This window comes from Megalobrama amblycephala, linkage group LG6 (assembly GCF_018812025.1).
Source record: "Megalobrama amblycephala isolate DHTTF-2021 linkage group LG6, ASM1881202v1, whole genome shotgun sequence".
Lineage (NCBI taxonomy): Eukaryota > Metazoa > Chordata > Actinopteri > Cypriniformes > Xenocyprididae > Megalobrama > Megalobrama amblycephala.
Window position 1 is genome coordinate 45,110,898 of NC_063049.1, and position 26,913 is coordinate 45,137,810.

General features: G+C 36.8%; 1 protein-coding gene across 1 annotated transcript in view; it reads right to left on the minus strand.

Annotated features, from left to right (window-relative positions):
* The window catches only part of LOC125270848 (anosmin-1), a 75,743-nt gene that overhangs the window by 28,195 nt on the left and 20,635 nt on the right, over window positions 1-26,913 (minus strand). The window contains exons 3-5 of the mRNA XM_048194836.1: window positions 13,431-13,493; window positions 13,017-13,239; window positions 2,652-2,836 (exon numbers count right to left, since the gene is read on the minus strand). Of these exons, the coding sequence (XP_048050793.1) occupies window positions 2,652-2,836; window positions 13,017-13,239; window positions 13,431-13,493 (471 nt within the window). The remainder of the gene's footprint in view (window positions 1-2,651; window positions 2,837-13,016; window positions 13,240-13,430; window positions 13,494-26,913) is intronic.

Genomic DNA, 26,913 nt, shown 5'->3' on the forward strand with positions numbered 1-26,913 from the left:
AGCCACGCCCCAAACTCTGTCTGCTACAGTAGCCACGCCCCAAACTCTCTGTCTGCTACAGTAGCCACGCCCCAAACTCTGTCTGCTACAGTAGCCACGCCCCAAACTCTGTCTGCTGCAGTAGCCACACCCCAAACTCTGTCTGCTACAGTAGCCACACCCCAAACTCTGTCTGCTGCAGTAGCCACGCCCCAAACTCTGTCTGCTGCAGTAGCCACACCCCAAACTCTGTCTGCTACAGTAGCCACACCCCAAACTCTGTCTGCTACAGTAGCCACGCCCCAAACTCTGTCTGCTACAGTAGCCACGCCCCAAACTCTCTGTCTGCTACAGTAGCCACGCCCCAAACTCTGTCTGCTACAGTAGCCACACCCCAAACTGTCCATCTGCTACAGTAGCCACGCCCCAAACTCTGTCTGCTACAGTAGCCACACCCCAAACTATCCGCCTGCTACAGTAGCCACACCCCAAACTCTGTCTGCTACAGTAGCCACACCCCAAACTATCCGCCTGCTACAGTAGCCACACCCCAAACTCTGTCTGCTACAGTAGCCACACCCCAAACTGTCCGCCTGCTACAGTAGCCACTCCCCAAACTCTGTCTGCTACAGTAGCCACACCCCAAACTATCCGCCTGCTACAGTAGCCACACCCCAAACTCTGTCTGCTACAGTAGCCACACCCCAAACTATCCGCCTGCTACAGTAGCCACGCCCCAAACTCTGTCTGCTACAGTAGCCACACCCCAAACTGTCCATCTGCTACAGTAGCCACTCCCCAAACTCTGTCTGCTACAGTAGCCACACCCCAAACTGTCCATCTGCTACAGTAGCCACGCCCCAAACTCTTTCTGCTATAGTAGCCATGCCCCAAACTCGTTCTGCTACACTAGCCACGCCCAAACTCGGTCTGCTACAATAGCCACGGCCAAACTCTCCGCCTGCTACAGTAGCCACGCCCCAAACTCTCTGTCTGCTACAGTAGCCACACCCCAAACTCTGTCTGCTACAGTAGCCACGCCCCAAACTCTGTCTGCTACAGTAGCCACACCCCAAACTCTGTCTGCTACAGTAGCCACGCCCCAAACTCTGTCTGCTACAGTAGCCACACCCCAAACTCTGTCTGCTACAGTAGCCACACCCCAAACTCTGTCTGCTACAGTAGCCACACCCCAAACTGTCCATCTGCTACAGTAGCCACACCCCAAACTCTGTCTGCTACAGTAGCCACACCCCAAACTGTCCATCTGCTACAGTAGCCACGCCCCAAACTCTGTCTGCTACAGTAGCCACACCCCAAACTGTCCATCTGCTACAGTAGCCACGCCCCAAACTCTTTCTGCTATAGTAGCCACGCCCCAAACTCGTTCTGCTACAATAGCCACGGCCAAACTCTCCGCCTGCTACAGTAGCCACACCCCAAACTCTCCACCTGCTACAGTAGCCACACCCCAAACAAACCTGCTACACTAGCCACGTCCCAAACTCTCTGCCTGCTACAGTAGCCACACCCCAAACTCTGTCTGCTACAGTAGCCACGCCCCAAACTCTGTCTGCTACAGTAGCCACACCCCAAACTGTCCATCTGCTACAGTAGCCACGCCCCAAACTCTTTCTGCTATAGTAGCCATGCCCCAAACTCGTTCTGCTACACTAGCCACGCCCAAACTCGGTCTGCTACAATAGCCACGGCCAAACTCTCCGCCTGCTACAGTAGCCACGCCCCAAACTCTCTGTCTGCTACAGTAGCCACACCCCAAACTCTGTCTGCTACAGTAGCCACACCCCAAACTCTGTCTGCTACAGTAGCCACGCCCCAAACTCTGTCTGCTACAGTAGCCACGCCCCAAACTCTGTCTGCTACAGTAGCCACACCCCAAACTCTGTCTGCTACAGTAGCCACACCCCAAACTGTCCATCTGCTACAGTAGCCACACCCCAAACTCTGTCTGCTACAGTAGCCACACCCCAAACTGTCCATCTGCTACAGTAGCCACGCCCCAAACTCTGTCTGCTACAGTAGCCACACCCCAAACTGTCCATCTGCTACAGTAGCCACGCCCCAAACTCTTTCTGCTATAGTAGCCACGCCCCAAACTCGTTCTGCTACAATAGCCACGGCCAAACTCTCCGCCTGCTACAGTAGCCACACCCCAAACAAACCTGCTACACTAGCCACGTCCCAAACTCTCTGCCTGCTACAGTAGCCACACCCCAAACTCTGTCTGCTACAGTAGCCACGCCCCAAACTCTGTCTGCTACAGTAGCCACGCCTCAAACTCTGTCTGCTACAGTAGCCACACCCCAAACTGTCCATCTGCTACAGTAGCCACGCCCCAAACTCTTACTGCTACAGTAGCCACGCCTCAAACTCTGTCTGCTACAGTAGCCACGCCCCAAACTCTCAGCCTGGTACAGTAGCCACGCCCCAAACTCGGTCTGCCACAGTAGCCACGCCCCAAACTCTCAGCCTGGTACAGTAGCCACGCCCCAAACTCGGTCTGCCACAGTAGCCACACCCCAAACTCCCCATCAGTAGCCACGCCCCAAACCCCCCCATCTGCTACAGTAGCCACGCCCCAAATTCCCTGTCAGTAGCCACGCCCCAAACTGCAGTTGCATGACTGACATGTAAGAGGTAAAAGAACAGACCTGGGCGACATCCTGCCACTGGGTGGCGTCGTCTTCACTGGGGTGGATGCCGAAGTTCCAGCGCCTCTGAAGCACGTAAAGCACGGGTTCTACGGAGACGTTGAACCGCGACGACCAGCGAACTTCGAGTTGTCCTGACGGCTGCTCCGAAAACACCAGCTCCTTCCGCGGCTTCAGAGGAGATCCTGTGAGAGCCAAAGACAGACAATTACACATAATATCACCTGAAAATACTATACACGAGTGCTGATTGAGACGCCCATTTACAATAAAAAGACCAAATAAATAATCCAATCTTTCATTTGTAAAGTATTTCATTCACAGGGTTAGACAAAAATAGACATTATCGCATGATTATTTAAAATATACAATTGTTTAATTGAATGTGCAATAGTTAAAAATAACTCATGATAAATGATGATATAATGTGATGCTCTCATAACTGCACTGAACCTCCCGTCTGCTGCTGACTTTAACCCTCAAAGACATTTGAAAGTCTTCCATATGTAATAAATTAAAGATTTATTAAGTACAAAGCTTTGAGAAGGAGAAAATGTTCTGCTCCGTGTCTTTCCTCGATTCGTTACAGCTGTGATGGAGCGCTGCTGATTGAGCAGCAGACATGAAGGACTTCATGAAGCTCAAAGATCTTCCACACGTCTCCATAAATCAGCTGAGCTCTGGTGAACGTGTGTCTCTTGAGACGACGTTTCCATCGGAGAACAGCGCAGGAGATGAGGACATACTTCACTACATTCAATTAAAAAAAAATTCAATTTCAATTTTAACTTTTTTTTTTTTTTCTGTTTTTGTAATTTATATTAGTTTCTTTTAAATAATACTTATTAAGATTAATTTTTGGCTTTAGTTTTTATTTATTAGCACTGGTGGCATCTTAATAGCAATAAAACGTAATTCTCAACATCTTGACTGCATTACAATCAGGATGGCGAATACAACATGAATGAACATTTTCAGAGTGGATGAAGAAGTTCAAGGGCTGAAAATATGACGGCAGCAGTGGTGTTGAAGGCCACAAGTCGAACAGCAGCTGTACTGCATTGTGCTGCGGTTTCACAGCTCCAGCACGTGTGTGACGTCTGATCCAAACCCCAGCGCTCCAGTAAAACCCCACAGCGATCCGCGACTAACCGCTTCTGCCACACATTCACACACTCGCTCCGGCTGAGATTCATCCCGTAATCACACATGAACCTCCACAGGTGCACGCCATCTCCTCCACAACACACAGCGATGCAACCCGTCTTATCGCTGTGAAGTATTTCTGCTGCTCGCGACGGCAAGGTCATGGGTTCGATTCCCAGGCAATGCATGGACTAAAGAAATGCAGACCTTGTCAGCCAGATGCATGAATGCAAACGTAAATGCTATCCTCAAAAATAAAAAAATTATTCTTTTTTTTTTTTTTTGTCAAATAACAAGAGGAGACAAAATATTTTTTAATAAGCCTCTACAAGCTCTCCTGCTTGAGGTTGCCAGATGTCAAGATTTTAAATCCCTCAATCAGTACTTAATCTTTGTAATCTGGCAAGCATGCGCACATGCTCCCTCTACACTGCGGAAGACGCGCCGATGATGAACAAAGTAAAAAGTAAGCTGGAGTTCAGCGATCGCTATTTGAGAGATTCTGCTAGTGTCATTCAGCTGCGACTAAATCTGCCATCAAACCTTCAGTGATGAACCGTCATAAATCCAAACATGCATTATTTAACATGTTGCTAGCATGATTTATCACATTGCTAACATGATTTAGCATTCTGCTAGCATGTTTCTAGAATGATTTAAAATGTTGCTAAAATGATTTAATACAATGTTAGTATGTTTCTAACATTAGTTTAGTTTAGCATGTTGTTAACATGATTTAACACATTGCTAGAATGTTTTAACATGTTGCTAGCATGATTTATCACATTGTTAGCATGTTTTTTTAACATGATTTATCACATTGATAGCATGTTTTAACATGTTGCTAGCATGATTTATCATATTGTTAGCATGTTTTTTTAACATGATTTATCACATTGATAGCATGTTTTAACATGTTGCTAGCATGATTTATCAGATTGCTAACATGATTTAGCATTCTGCTAGCATGTTTCTAGAATGATTTAAAATGTTGCTAAAATGATTTAATACGATGCTAGTATGTTTCTAACATTAGTTTAGTTTAGCATGTTGTTAACATGATTTGGTACATTGCTAGAATGTTTTAACATGTTTGCTAGCATGATTTATCACATTGTTAGCATGTTTTTTTAACATGATTTATCACATTGATAGCATGTTTTAACATGTTGCTAGCATGATTTATCAGATTGGTAACATGATTTAGCATTCTGTAAGCATGTTTCTAGAATGATTTAAAATGTTGCTAAAATGATTTAATACAATGTTAGTATGTTTCTAACATGATTAGTTTAGTTTAACATGTTGTTAACATGATTTGGTACACTGCTAGAATGTTTTAACATGTTGCTAGCATTATTTATCACATTGTTAGCATTTTTTGAACATGATTTAACACATTGCTAGAATGTTTTAACATGTTGCTAGCATGATTTATCACATTGCTAACATGATTTAGCATTCTGTTAGCATGTTTCTAGAATGATTTAAAATGTTGCTAAAATGATTTAATACAATGTTAGTATGTTTCTAACATGATTAGTTTAGTTTAGCATTTTGTTACCATGATTTGGTACACTGCTAGAATGTTTTAACATGTTACTAGCATGATTTATCACATTGTTAGCATGTTTTTTAACATGATTTAACACACTGATAGCATGTTTTAACATGTTGCTAGCATGATTTTGCCTGTTGCTAGAATGTTTTAACATGTTGCTATCATGATTTAACATGTTTCTAGTATGTTTTAACACACTGCTAGCATGTTTCTGCATGTTGATAGCATGACTTAACACGTTGCTGCCATTGTTTCTGCATGTTGCTAGATTTATCTCACGCTTTTAACATGCTGATTTAAAACGCTGCTAGCATGATTTAGGCTAGCATGTTTTAACACATTGCTAGCATGTTTCTGCATGTTGATAGCACAATTTAACACGTTGATAACATGATTTAGCACATTGCTAGCATTTTTTAACACACTTCTAGCATTTTTTAACACATTGCTAGCATGTTTCAGCATTTTGATAACACGATCTAGCACGTTGCTAGCATGATTTAGCACGTTGCTAGCAGCATGTTTTAACACATTGCTAGCATGTTTCTGTATGTTGATAACATGATTTAGCACATTGCTAGCATGATTGATCATGTTGCTAGCATGATTTATCATGTTGTTGACATGTTTTAACATGTTGTTAGCATGATTTAGGCTAGCATGTTTTAGCACATTGTTAACATGTTATCAACATGGAGAAACATGATTTTACATGCTGTTAGCATGATTTAACACATTGCTAGAATGATTTAACATTTTGCCAGCATGTTTCTGCATATTGCTAGCATGATTAACACGGTGCTAACTTGATTTAGGCTAGCATGATTTAGTATTTGTTGCTAGCATGTTTTAGCATGTTTGCTAACGTTTCTGTATGTTGATAGCATGATTTAGCACATTGCAAGCATGATTTAGCACATTGCTAGCATGATTTAACACTGCTAACATGTTTTAGCATGCTGCTAGCATGATTTATGCTAGCATGTTTTAGCACGTTTCTAGCATGTTTCTGCATGTTGATAATGATTTAACACATTGCTAGCATGTTTTAACACGTTTCTAGCATGTTTCTGTATGCTGATAACACGATTTAGCACATTGCTAGCATGTTTTAGCAAGTTTCTAGCATGTTTCTGCATGTTGATAACACGATTTAGCACATTGCTAGCATGTTTTAGCACGTTTCTAGCATGTTTCTGCATGTAGACAGCATGATTTTTTAGCACGTTGCAAGCATTTTTTAGCACATTGCTATCATGATTTATCACATTGCTAGCATGTTTCTGCATTTTGCTAGCATGTTTTAGCACGTTTCTAGCATGATTTAACACGCTGTTGGATGGATAGATGTTAAATACTCAGCAAGAGTTCGAGTTTTAAAGTTCTGACCCCCGCAATGACAGTCAATCTTTCATAGATTTGATCGGCAGGTTACTAAAGCAGTAAGTCAGATCAGTCTGAAGGTCTGAGCCAAGTTTAGTGGTCATAGCTAGAACAGTTTGGGTCACAATAATTTTAGAATTTTGTTCTCAGAAGCAGCAGTGGCTTAAATAGTAGATCAGTGTGTTGGCTTTGTCAACCCAACATAAATGCAGCGGCAGTGTTTTTGAAGCCGGACCGAATAAGAAGCGTTACGTCACGCGTCAGATGCAGTGGACGGACCTCACAGGGCGTCAGGGACGAAACCTCAGCGCTCATCCGTCCGTCGGAGACTAAAGGAACCGCTCTGTCTCTGGGTCAGAGAGACACGCAAGGTTACAGTCGGCCACCTGCAGCAACATCTGAGAGCGATCTACAGCACTAGAAACAGTCACTGCTCAATTGAGCCTGTTAATGGTTTCCAGCATCTTCTATCCGGGCCTCACCAGGGCGATGACACAGAGAGAAACAATTACGCTTCTGACACAAACGAATCATGTTGATTGGGTTTGGATTTCAATAAAAGGCTTTATGGCTTTCTGCAAATGAGGGGGAACCAGTAAATCTGACATTAATAAGGATTGTGCAAGACAAACCGTAAAGATTCCTTCGCTTGCCTGGAGAAACGAAGAGAGCAGACACTTTCAGAGGTCATGTTTCGGCTCATTCTGTGAGTATGAATAACGCCGTGGTTTTATCATCTGACGCAAACAAATTTGCATATGAGCAATTATAAACTTAAATAGAAAAATCTTTCTACAACTTTAAAAATCTTCGAGCTAATCATGACTTTATACACGCTACTGATTAAAGGTTTGGGATAATTAGATTTTTTTTTGAAAGAGTCTCTTCTACGGAGCCCAGCACATGACATGCAAGAAAAAAATAAATTGTGCACACGATTTACTAAAACGTGCTCATGATTTACTATTTCGTTCCCGCGATTAACTAAATCGTGCGCTCGATTTACTATTTCGTTCCCTCGATTTACTAAATTGTGCACATGATTTACTATTTCGTTCCCTCGATTAACTAAATCGTGCGCTCGATTTACTATTTCGTTCCCTCAATTTACTAAAATGTGGTCATGATTTACTATTTCGTTCCCTCGATTAACTAAATTGTGCGCTCCATTTACTATTTCGTTCCCTCGATTTACTAAAACGATCGCACAATCTACTATTTCGTTCCCTCGATTAACTAAAATGTGGTCATGATTTACTATTTCGTTCCCTCGATTAACTCAAATGTGGTCATGATTTACTATTTCGTTCCATCGATTTACTAAAATGTGGTCATGATTTACTATTTCGTTCCCTCGATTAACTAAAATGTGGTCATGATTTACTATTTCGTTCCCTCGATTTACTAAAATGTGGTCATGATTTACTATTTCGTTCCCTCGATTTACTAAAATGTGGTCATGATTTACTATTTCGTTCCCTCGAATAACTAAAATGTGGTCATGATTTACTATTTCGTTCCCTCGATTTACTAAAATGTGGTCATGATTTACTATTTCGTTCCCTCGATTTACTAAAACAAGAGCACAATCTATTATTTCGTTCCCTCGATTAACTAAATTGTGGTCATGATTTACTATTTCGTTCCCTCGATTTACTAAAACGATCGCACAATCTACTATTTCGTTCCCTCGATTAACTAAAATGTGGTCATGATTTACTATTTTGTTCCCGCGATTAACTAAAACGATCGCACAATCTACTATTTCGTTCCCTCGATTAACTAAATTGTGCGCTCGATTTACTATTTCGTTCCCTCGATTACTAAAACGATCACACAATCTACTATTTCGTTCCCTCGATTAACTAAAATGTGGTCATGATTTACTATTTCGTTCCCTCGATTAACTAAAATGTGGTCATGATTTACTATTTCGTTCCCTCGATTTACTAAAACGATCACACAATCTACTATTTCGTTCCCTCGATTAACTAAAATGTGGTCATGATTTACTATTTCGTTCCCTCGATTTACTAAAATGTGGTCATGATTTACTATTTCGTTCCCTCGATTTACTAAAATGTGGTCATGATTTACTATTTCGTTCCCTCGATTTACTAAAACGATCGCTCGATTTACTATTTCGTTCCCTCGATTTACTAAAATGTGGTCATGATTTACTATTTCGTTCCCTCGATTTACTAAATGTGGTCATGATTTACTATTTCGTTCCCTCGATTTACTAAAATGTGGTCATGATTTACTATTTCGTTCCCTCGATTAACTAAAATGTGGTCATGATTTACTATTTCGTTCCCTCGATTTACTAAAATGTGGTCATGATTTACTATTTCGTTCCCTCGATTTACTAAAATGTGGTCATGATTTACTATTTCGTTCCCTCGATTTACTAAATTGTGCACATGATTTACTATTTCGTTCCCTCGATTAACTAAATCGTGCGCTCGATTTACTATTCGTTCCCTCAATTTACTAAAATGTGGTCATGATTTACTATTTCGTTCCCTCGATTTACTAAAATGTGGTCATGATTTACTATTTCGTTCCCTCGATTTACTAAAACGATCGCTCGATTTACTATTTCGTTCCCTCGATTTACTAAAATGTGGTCATGATTTACTATTTCGTTCCCTCGATTTACTAAAATGTGGTCATGATTTACTATTTCGTTCCCTCGATTTACTAAAATGTGGTCATGATTTACTATTTCGTTCCCTCGATTAACTAAAATGTGGTCATGATTTACTATTTCGTTCCCTCGATTTACTAAAATGTGGTCATGATTTACTATTTCGTTCCCTCGATTTACTAAAATGTGGTCATGATTTACTATTTCGTTCCCTCGATTTACTAAAATGTGGTCATGATTTACTATTTCGTTCCCTCGATTTACTAAAATGTGGTCATGATTTACTATTTCGTTCCCTCGATTTACTAAAATGTGGTCATGATTTACTATTTCGTTCCCTCAATTTACTAAAATGTGGTCATGATTTACTATTTCGTTCCCTCGATTTACTAAATTGTGCACATGATTTACTATTTCGTTCCCTCGATTAACTAAATCGTGCGCTCGATTTACTATTTCGTTCCCTCGATTTACTAAAATGTGGTCATGATTTACTATTTCGTTCCCTCGATTTACTAAAATGTGGTCATGATTTACTATTTCGTTCCCTCGATTTACTAAATTGTGCACATGATTTACTATTTCGTTCCCTCGATTAACTAAATCGTGCGCTCGATTTACTATTTCGTTCCCTCAATTTACTAAAATGTGGTCATGATTTACTATTTCGTTCCCTCGATTAACTAAATTGTGCGCTCCATTTACTATTCGTTCCCTCGATTTACTAAAACGATCGCACAATCTACTATTTCGTTCCCTCGATTAACTAAAATGTGGTCATGATTTACTATTTCGTTCCCTCGATTAACTCAAATGTGGTCATGATTTACTATTTCGTTCCATCGATTTACTAAAATGTGGTCATGATTTACTATTTCGTTCCCTCGATTAACTAAAATGTGGTCATGATTTACTATTTCGTTCCCTCGATTTACTAAAATGTGGTCATGATTTACTATTTCGTTCCCTCGATTTACTAAAATGTGGTCATGATTTACTATTTCGTTCCCTCGATTAACTAAAATGTGGTCATGATTTACTATTTCGTTCCCTCGATTACTAAAATGTGGTCATGATTTACTATTTCGTTCCCTCGATTTACTAAAACAAGAGCACAATCTATTATTTCGTTCCCTCGATTAACTAAAATGTGGTCATGATTTACTATTTCGTTCCCTCGATTTACTAAAACGATCGCACAATCTACTATTTCGTTCCCTCGATTACTAAAATGTGGTCATGATTTACTATTTCGTTCCCGCGATTAACTAAAACGATCGCACAATCTACTATTTCGTTCCCTCGATTAACTAAATTGTGCGCTCGATTTACTATTTCGTTCCCTCGATTTACTAAAACGATCACACAATCTACTATTTCGTTCCCTCGATTAACTAAAATGTGGTCATGATTTACTATTTCGTTCCCTCGATTAACTAGAAAATAAAATGTGGTCATGATTTACTATTTCGTTCCCTCGATTTACTAAAACGATCACACAATCTACTATTTCGTTCCCTCGATTAACTAAAATGTGGTCATGATTTACTATTTCGTTCCCTCGATTAACTAAAATGTGGTCATGATTTACTATTTCGTTCCCTCGATTTACTAAAACATGTGGTCATGAATTTACTATTTCGTTCCCTCGATTTAACTAAAATGTGGTCATGATTTACTATTTCGTTCCCTCGATTTACTAAAACGATCGCTCGATTTACTATTTCGTTCCCTCGATTTACTAAAATGTGGTCATGATTTACTATTTCGTTCCCTCGATTTACTAAAATGTGGTCATGATTTACTATTTCGTTCCCTCGATTTACTAAAACAAGAGCACAATCTACTATTTCGTTCCCTCGATTTACTAAAACGATCGCACAATCTACTATTTTGTTCCCTCGATTTACTAAAACGATCGCACAATCTACTATTTCGTTCCCTCGATTAACTAAAATGTGGTCATGATTTACTATTTCGTTCCCTCGATTTACTAAAACGATCGCACAATCTACTATTTCGTTCCCTCGATTTACTAAAACGATCGCACAATCTACTATTTCGTTCCCTCGATTTACTAAAACGATCGCACAATCTACTATTTTGTTCCCTCGATTAACTAAAATGTGGTCATGATTTACTATTTCGTTCCCTCGATTTACTAAAACAAGAGCACAATCTACTATTTCGTTCCCTCGATTAACTAAAATGTGGTCATGATTTACTATTTCGTTCCCTCGATTTACTAAAACAAGAGCACAATCTACTATTTCGTTCCCTCGATTAACTAAAATGTGGTCATGATTTACTATTTCGTTCCCTCGATTTACTAAAACGATCGCACAATCTACTATTTCGTTCCCTCGATTAACTAAGTCGTGCGCTCGATTTACTATTTCGTTCCCTCGATTTACTAAAACGATCGCACAATCTACTATTTTGTTCCCTCGATTAACTAAAATGTGGCCATGATTTACTATTTCGTTCCCTCGATTTACTAAAACGATCGCACAATCTACTATTTTGTTCCCTCGATTAACTAAAATGTGGTCATGATTTACTATTTCGTTCCCTCGATTTACTAAAACGTGTGCACTATTTACTATTTCGTTCCCTCGATTTACTATAAAGTGCGCATGATCCATGGCTCATGCTGATTCAATTGCACCCCATGGCATCATTTCCATCATTAAAATTTTTCCACCATTTTGAATTTTCTGAAAAACCTACTTTTTTGAACTCCTCCTAGAGCGTTACGTCCAATTTGCATAAAATTTGGTATGTAGTATCTACTCACACTCCAGGCAAAAAGTTATTAAAAGTAAATTTTTGATCGGCCAATCCGTTCTCATATAGCGTGTCAACTAATTTGACGGCAAACACACAAAAATGGATTTGATGTAGTATCTTCGCAATGATTTGGTGTATTGACACCAAACTTGGTATATGTCATTACAGGCATGACTTGGGGGTACATGCACAGTATCGTCACAGCGTCACCTACTGGTTCCGAGATAGAAAAAACAGCTATTTTTGCTTAAAACTTTTGAATGCCTTCTCCTAATGGTCTCTTTAGATGCCTTGAGGCATGCCAAGTTGAACAATATCCAATTTTCTTTGGTCCGCCATTTTGGGCGTCGGCCATTTTGAATTTTGTCATAAAATGCTGTGTTTTACAAATGAACATATAGTTACGAAACTCTGTATGATTCAATGAGGCTATGTTCTTAGAGGACCTGTAAAGTTTTAGGTCAGCGCCCCCTAGTGGTCAATAAATATAATGAAATTCATGAAAATGCTTATAACATAAGAAAAATTAGACATATTGTCATTTAACTTAGATCATTAGATTTGTTGGCTTATATCGAGTCCTACGATATCAAATTTGCCATATTCTACCATACTTAATGTCCGCCATATTAAATTTTATTCAAAACCTACTTTTTCAAAAGTTATTAAAATATTTTTGACAGACCCAACCGTTGTTTTATACTGCGTCAACAAATTTGACTGTCATTCTGCTTTGAGTTTCGTCAAAGCGCCACCTACTGGCGCTGTGACCTTTAACCTTTAACCTTTTAGCCACTAACCTGGGTTGATGATGGTGCTGAGAAAGAGTTTGTACCTTTATAGAGGTTCTTCGGGACCTGGCAAGTGTGTCCGCATCCATTGGGACAGCATTTCTTTACAGTCGTGCACTCGGCGTCCGTCTCACAGCTCTCCACGCAGGCCGCTGCGAATCCGCTGGCGCGCTCCGGTGCCGGACAGTCGCCCTGTTTCAGCGTCTCCACGGAGCGCAGGAACTCGCAGCTCGTGAGGCACTCATAGTGCTTCTTTGGAAAGTGAGTCTGAAATCAGAAGCAGAACAGCATGATTAAAACGAACTGCTAGTCACTGTACGGACGCCAGCTTTAACAGTTTAGGGTGGTTAGCGCAGGGGAAATGTCTTGTTTACACAGCGCCGTGTGACTCATTTGACGAGGGAGGGCGTTTGAGAAGGAAAGAGCCATTAAGAGTTTCCATCGCTGCAGCGACGTACCTCACACAAGTCCTGACACTGGTTCTCCTTCAGGTCCCATGATGCCCTGCACGGCTCCAGACACTGGAAGAGAGAAACAAAGAGGAGAAGGAGCGTCAGATTATCACATCCCGGAGAAACAAGGAAAATCAGAGAAATTAAAAAGAGCCTGAATCTCAAACGCGGACCAGCGTTTTTCAGACTTGGAACCGTAGAGGGTTTGTGAGGTGATGAAACACTGAAGCTAATAATTAATTAATTAATTAAAATGTAAAAATAAATACATTTAAAATAAAAATAAAATAATGAAAATCAATAATAAAAATCAATAAAAACATAATGAAATCTAAATAAAACTACTATTTAAAATAATTCATAAAAATATAAAATTAAACAAATTATTTAAAAAAACAATCAAAATAAAACACTTTCTAATGATTAACAAAATCATAAAAAATGCAAAATTAAAATTTTAAAATAAATAGAAATCAGAATAAAACACTTACTAATAATTAAATGATAAAAAAGTACATTTAGACGATTTTACAATAAAATCAATAAAATAAAATGATTACAAATTATTGATTAAATCATAAAAAATATAAAATTAAGCAAATCATTTAAAAATAAAAACAATAAAAATCACTAATGATCAATTAAATCATAAAAATGTAAAATTAAAATACATTTTAAAATGAAAAGAAATCAAAATAAAACAATTAAATAATAAAAAAGTGAATTTAAATAAATAATCCATGCAATCAAAATAAAAAGATCATAAAAATGTAAAATTAAGCAAATTATTTTTTGAAACAAAAATAATAAAAATAAATCACTTACTAATAATTAAATCATAAAAATACAAAACTAACATAAATACATTTCAAAATAAAAGAAATCAAAATAAAACGCATACCAAGAATTAAATAAAAAATAAATGTAAACAAATAATTTTACTATAAAAACAATAAAATAAATCAGTTACTAACGATTCATTAAATCATAAAAAAATATTAAATTAAAAAATAGTTTAAAAATGAAAACAAAAAAAACTCACTAATGATCAATTGAATCATACAAATGCAAAATGAAAAGAAATCAAAATAAAACACTTACTAATTAAATAATAAAGTAAGTTTAAACAAATAATTAATGCAATCAAAATAAACACTAATAATTAAATTAGATCATAAAAATATAAAATAAAAAAAGAATGATTTTAAAATAAAAAATAACATACTAATAATTAAATAACTAATAAAATATTTTTTTGAATTGAAGTCAATCAAAATAAAACAATGATAATGATTTAGATAATAAAAATATATCTAAAATAATCAGAATCATACGAGTTCAGATTATAATTCATGTTCAACAGTGTCTAACAGGAGGAATCACTCGTTCATCCAGTGATTGTGTGTCAGAATCCCTCAGCAGATGTTGCTGATGGGAAATCATTCCTCATGCACTTGTAAATCCGAGAGAGACGTCCATCAGAGCCGCAGCAGCGCTGGGTCCGACCCAAACCACACGAGCAGCGCCAACCCAAAGAGCTCAGAGCGCTTCAGCTTCAATCTGCTCACCGATCACTGACGCTTTCTCTCTTTATGCCTCACAGTTCTGACTTCAAACATCTAAATAGTGAGATATACATTTAGAATTGCACAGAAAAGCCAGAAATAAGCGGAAATAAGCAAAACAGACGCGTGCAAAACATCAACCAGCATAACCAGTGCAAACACAGCTTCAAATCCATCATATCGACTCGTCCTCATCTCTGAAACGCATTGAAAAACAAAGTGATATTGTGAGAAGTGAGTAAGTGCAGGGTTTTAATTAACTCATTAGCGGCGCTGTCGTTATTCTGCGATTGGCAGGCAAACGTTTATCTGCTGTTAGATGGAGTGTGATCAGATTCAACATCACATCCACTCACAAACTCTCGTTACCGACTCCAGCTTTAACGACTTAACGCTGCAGTGAGCCACGGATTCACACCAGATCGTCTGTGATCACGAGTTATTACAAATAAAACCAAACTTACTTAGTCAACAAAAATGTGTTTTCTGCCAAAATAAAAGCTCTATATGGTTTAATGGAAATTAAGATAAATATTAGTATTATTCATTTTAATGTTATGCTGTAAAACAACAACAACAAAAAATTATTATTATTATATAAATGTAAAGAAAATCATAAATATTAGTATTAGTAATTTTACTGTTGTACTGTAATAAAATAAATATAATATTAATAATTATTATTATTAATATTATTAATATTATATTAAAGATAAGCCATAATTATTAGTGTTAGTAATTGTACTGCTGTGATGTAAAATAAAATTATTATTATTATATTAATTAAGAAATGAACACTGCCATAAATATTAGTAATTTGACTATTTTTCTGTTATACTGTAAAATATAATAATAATAATAATAATTATTATTATTATTATTATTATTATTAGGCCTATTATTATTATTATTATTATTATTATTATGATATTAGTAATTTTACTGTTGTACTGTAAAATATAACAATAAATAATAATAAGAAGAAGAAGAAGAAGAATTACTACTATTATTATTATTATTATTATTATTATTAATATTAATATTATAGTAGTGTTTAACAAATAAGAAATTAAGACAGCCATAAATATTAGTATTAATAATATTGTTAAAATTGTTGTACTGTAAAATAGAATAATAATAATTATTATTATTATTGTTGTTATGATTATATTTTTTCTTTAATACCAGCATTTTATCTTACAGTGAAATATTATATTTAGTTTAAAATTTTTATTTAATGATAATAATAATTATTATTATTACTATTATATTCATGTTTAAAAATGAAGAAATTAAGATAAGCCATACATATTAGTATTAGTAATTTTACTATTTTACTGTTGTCCTGTAAAATAAAATAATAATAATTATTATTATTATTATTAATACTATTTTAATGTTTACAAATGAAAGAAATTATGACAGCCATAAATGTTGATATTAGTAATTTTACTGTTGTACTGTAAAATATATTATTATTATTATTATTATAGTTTAACAATTAAGAAATTAAGACAGCCATAAACATTAGTATTAATAATGTTGTTAAAATTGTTTAAAATAGAATAATAATAATAATTATTACTATTATTATTGTTATTAGTATTATTATATTTTTTCTTAAATACCAGCATTTTATTTTACAGTGAAATATTGCAACATGTAGTTTAAAAATTTTATTTAATAATATTAATAATAATAATAATAATTATTATTATTATTATTATTATTATTGTCATATTGATATATAATGACAAAATCTTTGGCCAAATTGTGCAGCCCTACAAGCAAACCTGGAGCCTTTCAATTTTAAATCGCAATTTTTAATCAGAAAAAGTCAGATTTTTACAGACTGACTCACTAAAGAGTCGATTGAGATTGAACTGATTCATTAAAGAAAACCGATTCAAATGCAAATAGGCAAGTTCTCATTACTAGCAGAACATAAATTGATTAATGTACATTTACTATAGAAATATCCAAGATATCTTCAGGTTTTCCATGATTTACACTTTTGATCTGCACAAGATAAAAAGAAAACTCTCTCTCTCTCTTACATTCAATTAGAGTTTCTATTCCTGTTCTGGGAAGCCCCGCCCACTGTGAAATCTCATTGGATCAAATCCTGCTCCACATATAAAACATCAAATACCTTCCTATTGGCTGATTTTCTATTTGTCTAAACTCTCAAAAAACTCAATCTCCAAATAAAGCGTGTTTTTTAATTTCATACTGGCAGAAAAAGTGAATATAATGCAAGTCTTCAACAGAACATCCTGCAGCTCCAGCGAGAAATGCAGAGGTTTGTTTGTTTTAGCGGGTTGTGTTTGTCCTCTGTTGCTATGTGTCCTTTCTCTTGGACTTCTTCTGCTCGGCTAAACAGAAACAGATCATTTCATTCACCTTCATTAACATGTGGGAAGCTGAACGCTGCTTTGTGAGAGCAGAAAGAAACTGTCTGAGCGGGGTTAACGCCGACAACACCAGCGGCTGATTTCACAAAAACACAGAGAGAGATTGATGCCGCTTCACACGTAACGACAAGATCCTACAGGAAAAAACCTGGAAAAATAAATATGACACAGGCGACAGCTGAGGTAATACAAACTACAGGGAAAAGAGTGTGGAAAACGTTGCTTAGGAGTTTTTGTTGGAGTCAATGGAACGTGAGACACAAACGACACGACTGCAGAGAGAGAGAGAAGAGGATTCGTACAGTGAACGAATGAAAGAAGAAACTCTATAGAGCAGGTGTGATTACTCTACAGGGTGTGTGTGACTGAACAAACACTCAACCGCTCTTCAGATCATATGAGGACTATTACTGGGAAAAATAAAGAACAGCAGTATAAACACTAGTAAATATCAAAGCACACTGAGATCGAACTGAACAGCATTAGATCAGTAAACCATCTGAAGAGAAACACCATCTCACACAGAAAACAGTGTGTGTGTGTGTGTGTGTGTGTGTGTGTGTGTGTGTGTGTAGGCAGTCGGGACACACTTCATCTGAATGAATCAAACCTCCGAGACAGTCGACAAACACAAACACATCCGTCATCATCAGTGGAGAGGTTCACTCTGAGATGACATCACGGTGAGGGTCACGCGGGGTTAATCAGAGATACTCGTTACTGCCGGAGAGAAAGTGTTCAGAAGAAACACAAAACCAGCCTGATAATCTTAATGATGAGCCTGAGTGAACGACTGATGCTGCAGAGTTTCGTTCTTTCTTTCTTTCTTTCTTTCTTTCTTTCTTTCTTTCTTTCTTTCTTTCTTTCTTTCTTTCTTTCTTTCTTTCTCTTTCTTTCTTTCTTTCTTTCTTTCTTTCTTCCTAGTTGGGTAAACATTTAACCCAATCAGTGGGTCAAAACAACCTATCTGGTGGGTTAAAACAGCCCATTTGCTGGGTTAAAAAAACTATTCAGTGGGTTAAAACAGCCCAATCACTGGGTTAAAACAACCCAATCACTGGGTTAAAACAGCCCATTTGCTGGGTTAAAACAACCCATTCAGTGGATTAAAATCAACCCAATTGCTGGGTTAAAAAACCTATTCAGTGGGTTAAAACAACCCATTCGATGGGTTAAAACAGCCCAAACGCTGGGTTAAAAAAACCTATTGGGTGGGTTAAAACAACCCAATCGCTGGGTTAAAACAACCTATTCAGTGGATTAAAATCAACCCAGTCGCTGGGTTAAAACAACCCAATCGCTGGGTTAAAACAACCCATTCAGTGGATTAAAATCAACCCAACCGCTGGGTTAAAAAAACAGTTTGGTGGGTTAAAACAACCCAATCACTGGGTTAAAACAGCCCAAATGCTGGGTTAAAACAACCCAAACGCTGGGTTATAACAGCCCATTTGCTGGGTTAAAAAAACTATTCAGTGGGTTAAAACAACCCATTCGCTGGGTTAAAACAGCCCAAACGCTGGGTTAAAACAACCCAATCGCTGGGTTATAACAGCCCATTTGCTGGGTTAAAAAAACTATTCAGTGGGTTAAAACAACCCATTCGTGGGTTAAAACAGCCCAAACGCTGGGTTAAAACAACCCAATCACTGGGTTATAACAGCCCATTTGCTGGGTTAAAAAACCTATTCGCTGGGTTAAAACAACCCAATCACTGGGTTAAAACAGCCCATTTGCTGGGTTAAAACAACCCAATCGCTGGGTTAAAACAGCCTATTCGCTGGCTTAAAACAACCCATTCAGTGGATTAAAATCAACCCAATCGCTGGGTTAAAACAGCCCATTTGCTGGGTTAAAACAACCCATTCAGTGGATTAAAATCAACCCAATCACTGGGTTAAAACAGCCCAATCACTGGGTTAAAAATCCTATTGGGTGGGTTAAAACAACCCAATCGTTGGGTTATAACAGCCCAATTGCTGGGTTAAAAAACCTATTCAGTGGGTTAAAACAACCCAATCGCTGGGTTAAAACAGCCCAATCGCTGGGTTAAAACAACCCAATCACTGGGTTAAAAATCCTATTGGGTGGGTTAAAACAACCCAATCGTTGGGTTATAACATCCCAATTGCTGGATTTGTCCATTTTCAACCCAACTTCGGTTGTTTTTAACCCAGCATTTTTTAGAGTGAAATGTTTGGAATAGAGTTTTTTGTATTGTTTTAGGTCTCTTCTGCTCACCAAGACTGCATTTACTTGATCAAAAATACAGTAAAAAATAGTGAAATATTATTCCAGTGTAAATCAGCTGTTTTCTATGTGAATATATAGTAAAGTGTAATTTATTCCTGTGATCAAAGCTGAATTTTCAGCATCATTACTCCAGTCTTCAGTGTCACATGATCCTTCAGAAATCATTCTGATATGATGATTTGCTGCTCATATTTTAAAACAGTTCATATTTTTGTGGAAACCGTCATATATTTTATTTTTCAGGATTCTTTGATGAATAGAAAGTTCAGCATTTATAACAGAATCTTTTGTAACATTATAAATGTCTTTACTGTCACTTTGATTAATTTAAAGCATCATTGATGAATAAAAACCAACTTACTAAAAACAAAAAAAAACAAAAAAAAAACAAACAAAAAACAACAACAACAACATGAACTTATTCTATTTTCAGCAAACGTGTCCAAAGCCACAGGATCATTTCATCTTGAAGACAAAACAAAACTAAACCCTTAACATTCCCACTCAGGAGATAAAGGAGAGCTAACAAACACCACAGCGTATCAAAGACAGACGCTGTGAAATATCATTTAAATTATTGATCTAAACGCAGCGAGAAGCCGACAACAAAAGACCCCGATGCATATCCAGCCAACATAAATTATACATGCGGTCCACAATCAGATGCGCCTGCGTTATTTATGAGCCGAGGAAACGGAGCGGCCGGATCGAGCTTTGTCTGCGCTGGAATGTAATAGTGCTGCGCTTTAATACTGCATGAGGCTCCAGACGCTCGCTGACAGACGCCGTTCGGAGATAAACGCCTCTTAAATATGACCTACATCTGTGAGTGCGCACCGGACTGACTAATTATTTCTCTGTCCTTGAAGAAAAAGGCAAGGTTTGTCCATAAGCACACTATTACACTAACAGTCAAATGTGTGGAATAATCAAAATTTTTGAATGTTTTTTATTGGTTTTATTTGATCCAAAATAAAGTAAAAATTCTGAAATATTTTTACAATTTAAAGCATATGTTTTCTATTTTAATATACTTTAAAATCTAATTTATTCCTGTGATCAAAGCTGAAATTTCAGCATCATTACTCCAGTCTTCAGTGTCACATCAACATTTTTTCCACATAGTCTTCAAATACATTTAATATTTGCATTTAAAAAATCATTTGCAACCATTTAAAAGGAACTAAGTGAGGTGAAAAGTTTATCAAAAAGAAAACTTAAGCATCTAAAGCATATAAAAACAAACAGGAATCAGCTTAAAAGCTGTCATTGAGCGCTAATAAAGCGAGTGAAGATGGACCCTGTAACTCAAGCTCGATTAATCTTTCCTCTCTAAGCTCAGTTTACAAATCATGACCCGACGCCTCGACGGGACGCATCCATCAGAACAGGGTCAGATCTGAGATAACGTCCTGAAATGAAGGAGCCGCTCCGGAGGTCCCTGTCGCCGGGCGAATATCTGATTTACTGTATATGAGCGCGTCCATAACGATATTTCAGAGGTGCTGATGGAGAAACACCTGCGAGGAAAAACACCGGAGTCTGTTACATGAGGCACTCGTGGTTCTTCTCAGTCTTACACGGTCTAAAACAAACAATAAACTGCAAAAATATTCAGTTTTAATCAGTATTTTGGGCCTTTTCCAATCAAAAATATCCTTAGTTACTTGAAATGCAAAATGCTTTTTTCTTGTTTTAAGCATAAATCTAATGAAACTGAGTGAAGTTGATGGAAGACAACAACTTTACCAATCTGTGATGTCACAGAGGAAATATTACAGAAGCTGAAGCAAAAGTTGCTTTTTTATTATTAGCAATTTATTTTGATGAAATATTAGGAAAATAAACATTAAATTATGTAAACAATAGATGTCACTTGATTTTCAGCAATTTTTTTTGATGAAAGTTTAAGTAAAAAACATTAAATTATGAAAAATTATTTTAAAAAGCATATTATATGAGTTGCCTTTTGATTTTTAGCCATTTATTTTAATGAAAGATTAAGTAAAACCATTAAACTATGAAAGATTATTAAGAGAAAACATTATGTAAGTTGTAAACAAAAGTCACTATTTGATTATTAACAATTTATTTAGATGAAAAGATTAAGAGAAATTTTCTTTTTTTATTCTTAGCAATTTATTTTGATGAAACATTAAGTAAAACTAATTAAATTATGAAAGATTATTGAGAAAAAAAAACGTACGTTGTAAACAAAAGTAGCCTTTTTATTATTAGCAATATAATCATTTATTTGAATGAAAGATTAAGTAAAAAACAATAAATTATGAAAGATTATTAAGAAAAATACATTATATAAATTGTAAACAAAAGTTGCAATTTATTTAGATTAAAGATTAAGAGAAAAAATTGCTTTTTTATATTTTTAGCAATTTATTTTGGTGAAACATTAAGTAAAACCATTAAATTATGAAAGATTATTAAGAAAAAAACATTATATAAGTTGTAAACAAAAGTCGCATTTCATTACTAGCAATTTAATAATTTATTTTAATTAAAGATTTAGTAAAAATCATTAAATTATGAAAGATTATTAAGAAAAATATATGATAATACAATAAGTTTGCTTATTTTTATTTTTAGCAATTTATTTTGATGAAAAATTAAGTAAAACCAATAAATTATGAAAGAATATTATGAAAAAAACATAAGTTGTTTTTTTAACAATTTATTTAGAAGAAAGATTAAGAGAAAAATATATTATATAAATTGCCTTTTTATTTTTAGCAATTTATTTTAATGATAAATTATAATGAATAATAATATATAATAATGTATTATTATTATTATTATTATTGTTAAAAAATAATAATATAAATGATTATAATAAATAAATAATATTAAGAAAAATAATGATAACTGTATTAATAATAAAAATCAATAATAAACTATAAGATATACACAAGAACAAATATTGGTGTAGAAACATTTTTTCACTCAGATTTTGCTTGCAAATTTCACAATTACAAAAAACAGCAAGTAACAATTAAATTAAACATGAAATTTTGAAGTAGAAAGACTGAGTAACCTTTATTTACAACTTAAAACCAGGAACATGAAATAAAATCTAACTTTATTTTTGCAAGAAACAAAGATGTAGATCTTTTAAACAGTAGGTTTAGGTCATCAGGAAACAGATTAGCAGGACTAACGAAGGGTTTCGTAATGACTAATGACTTGTGCTCTGACAGACTCCAGAACTCACAGCTCCTCTTAATGCATCCTCCGCAAAGAAGGGCGAAGAAAAGATGCATCTGTCAGTAAACTCAATGCAACACGCTTCTGATCCAAATAAATGACAGCGGGAAAACACTGAGGGTTATTAATCGAGCGCCGGCACATCTGTACACTGATAAGAGAACAGGCCGCTTCCGTCCAGCGCTGTCAAACAACCGTCACTGTTTATCACTCCGAGAGGATTTTACAAGCTGCTCTGATTATGATAATCCCTCAGGACCGGGAGAAAATTAAAAATCTGAGCTGAAGGCCACGCTATCAGGACAGCTGTGAGGAACGTCATTACTGCCAAACCGCTGTTTATTTACACCAGAGTCCGACAGCGACCAAATGTAAACCTGGAAACTGATTCTGAAACATTCAGAGCAGTAAAATGAAGAAGTAGTACAAAACTGAATTATTTCCACCAAATCACATGTAGTTTGCATTAAAATTTGCATACTGCATAAAATGTAAACAGGCGACTAGATGAAAACATGGTCCAACTTTATAGTTTGATTGATTTAAAATGTCTCTACAAATGTACCTTTCAAAAGTTTGGGGTCGGTAATGTTTTTAAAAGTCTCTTCTGCTCACCGAGGCTGCATTTATTTGATCAAAAATACAGTAGAAATTCTGAAATATTATTAGAATTTAATATATCTGTTTTCCATGTGAATAAATAGTAAAGTGTAATTTATTCCTGTGATCAAAGCTGAATTTTCAGCATCATTACTCCAGTCTTCAGTGTCACATGATCCTTCAGAAATCATTCTGATATGATGATTTGCTGCTCAAGAAACATTTATGATTATTATCAATGTTGAAAACAGTCATATTTTTTGTTGAAAACTGTCATACATTTTATTTTTCAGGATTCTTTAATGAATAGAAAGTTCAAAAGAACAGCATTTATACATCACTGTAATAATATAATAAATATAGCTGCGAGCAGCAGTTATAGGGGTTCAAGCGCTTTAAGGCCTTTAAGCACATTCGTAAAATGCTATTATGTTTTCATTAGCAAGCCTGTATCAACTTAGATCAGAGATGGAAAAGACCATTTACAGTAAATGCAGGCAATTTTCCATTGGAAATATATCGTTTTTTACAACTTTTTACGAATCTCCATAAAAGTATGCATGCTTCTTTAGAATCATGTGCTGCATGTGCTCACGTAATGATCCACAGTTTTGAGTTTTCATTTAGGAGTTATAGGCTTTTAGGAAGACTTGACCATGCCTGTTTTTTAAATAACCCTGCTATAGCTATCCAAAGGCCAAAGTTCAACATTTGTTTTTGATTAACTATTGACCTAGAGAGTGCTGAGAATTGTGCCGCAGTTGAGCTAAAAACTGAGGAATGGTAAATAATCTCCAATATTTAACAAATGATTCGGTGGACAGCGGCAGTCCTAGAGGCAAAGTTGCTCAGAATGAGGAGTTCTACCATGTGGTGTGAATGTTGTGGGCGTGTGAGAAAAAGCGTGCGATACACGATCCTTTACGCATGTGAAAAACGTGAAGGCGCCCACTGTGGCCGATTTCTTTTGAATTTCTCACAGGCCTCTAGGGTCGTGAGTCAAACAGGTCCAGCGAGATTCGTTCCGATTGGTCTCCGTTAACCTTATTTGATAGCTGCTCAAAATTCATTGGCCGATGGCAGACATGTTTTTTGACATACGTCAATGTCCTCACAGACAGTCGTGGCCCCTCGGATGAAGACACTGCATGCCAATTTCCAAGTCATTTGGCCTAACGGTGAAGTAGTTATAGCCGTTTTCAGGGTTTTTTTTATGTTATAGCACCACCAAGTGGCCAATTGCAGCGTCCTTTTACACTTGACCACAGAATTCGTATTTACATAGATGTGCCAATTTTGGTGAAAATATCTCATTCCGTTCACAAGTTATAGCCATTTTAGTAAAAGTGGCTCCGCCCACTTTGAACGTTTTGGCGGCCCTTAGAGACCGTGAATCGAGATACGTCAATGTCCTTATAGACAATCATGGCACCTCGGACGAAGACACTGCATACCAATGTTCAAGTCATTTGGACTAACAAGGACTTTATTGATAATTATTGACCATCAGACTCCAGAGAATCTCTCTGCACTGGTTTGGTTCTGATCAGGCCAAAAACCTAGGACTAGTTCACCAAAGTTGGTTTTTGAAATAATCTCCAATATTTAACGAACGAGTCGACGGACAGCGGCGGTCCTAGAGGCAAAGTTGCTCAGAATGAGGAGTTCTACCATGTGGTATGAATGTCGTGGTCGTGTGTGAAAAGTGCGCGAATCACGATACTTTATACACCTGAAAAACACAAAGGCGCCCCCCAGTGGATGATTTCCTTCAAATTTCTTTTGAATTTCTGCCAAACAGGCCCAGTGAGTTTTGTTCCGATCAGCCTCCGTTAACCTCATCTGATAGCTGCTCAAAATTCATTGGTCGATGGCGGACTTGTTTTTTGAGATACGTCAACGTCCTCATAGACAGTCATGACACCTTGGACAAAGACACTACATGCCAATTTTCAAGTCGATCGGACTAACGGTGAAGTAGTTATAGCCATTTTTATGTTTTTTTTTTCTGTTATAGCGCCTCCAAGTGGCCAGTCGAGACATCCTTTTTCACGTGACCACAGAATGAGCTCCTACATAGGTGTACCAAATTTGATGAAAATATCTAATTCCGTTCACGAGTTATTTCCATTTTAGTGAAAGTGGCTCTGCCCACTTTGAACGTTTTGGCGACCCCTAGAGACCATGAATCGAGATACGTCAATGTCCTCATAGACAATCATGGCACCTCAGACGAAGACACTGTATGCCAATGTTCAAGTCATTTGGACTAACAAGGACTTTTTTGATAATTATTGACAATCAGACTGCAGAGAATCTCGCTGCACTGGTTTGGTTCTGATCAGGCCAAAAACCTAGGACTAGTTCACCAAAGTTGGTTTTTGAAATAATCTCCAATATTTAACAAACGAGTCGACGGACAGCGGCGATCCTAGAGGCAAAGTTGCTCAGAATGAGGAGTTCTACCATGTGGTACAAAAGTCGTGGGTCGTGTGCGAAAAGTGCCTGATTCATGATACTTTATACACGTAAAAAACACAAAGGCGCCCCCTAGTGGATGATTTCCTTCGAATTTCTTTTGAATTTCTGTCAAACAGGCCCAGTGAGTTTTGTTCCGATCAGCCTCCGTTAACCTCATCTGATAGCTGCTCAAAATTCATTGGTCGGTGGCGGACTTGTTTTTTGAGATACGTCAACGTCCTCATAGACAGTCATGACACCTTGGACATGCCAATTTTCAAGTCGATCGGACTAACGGTGAAGTAGTTATAGCCATTTTTATGGGTTTTTTTCTGTTATAGCGCCACCAAGTGGCCAGTCAAGACATACTTTTTCACGTGACCACAGAATGAGCTCCTACATAGATGTACCAAATTTGATGAAAATATCTAATTCCGTTCACGAGTTATTTCCATTTTAGTAAGAGTGGCTCCGCCCACTTTGAACGTTTTGGCGTCCCTTAGAGACCGTGAATCGAAATGTAATGGATTTTTTGATAATTATTGACAATCAGACTCCGGAAAATCTCACTGCACTGGTTTGCTTCAGATCGGGCCAAAGTTTTTCAAAAAATCCAAAATACCTGAAAATTTAGATCAATATAAGACTTGAGTCTACGCCTAACGGAGTTATTAGCAATTGCGTTCTTTTGACCACTGTAGCGCCCCCGTCAGGCTGATCAGGGCGAACCTTGGTGAAGTTGTAGATGGTGTGAGTACTACCAGCCCTCAAAGTTTCAAGTCTCTACGACTTACGGTTTGGTCTGCCTGATCACTTTTAGAGGAGAATGCTGATCTTTGGAAATGTTAACAATTACAATAGAGTTTCGGCGTTACGTTCTTGAACCCCTAAAAATAAAATATAAAAAATGGTAATAATATTGAATTTTGCACCACTGCTGTCAACAAATGGAATCACAAAAAGAATGAGTTTCATAAC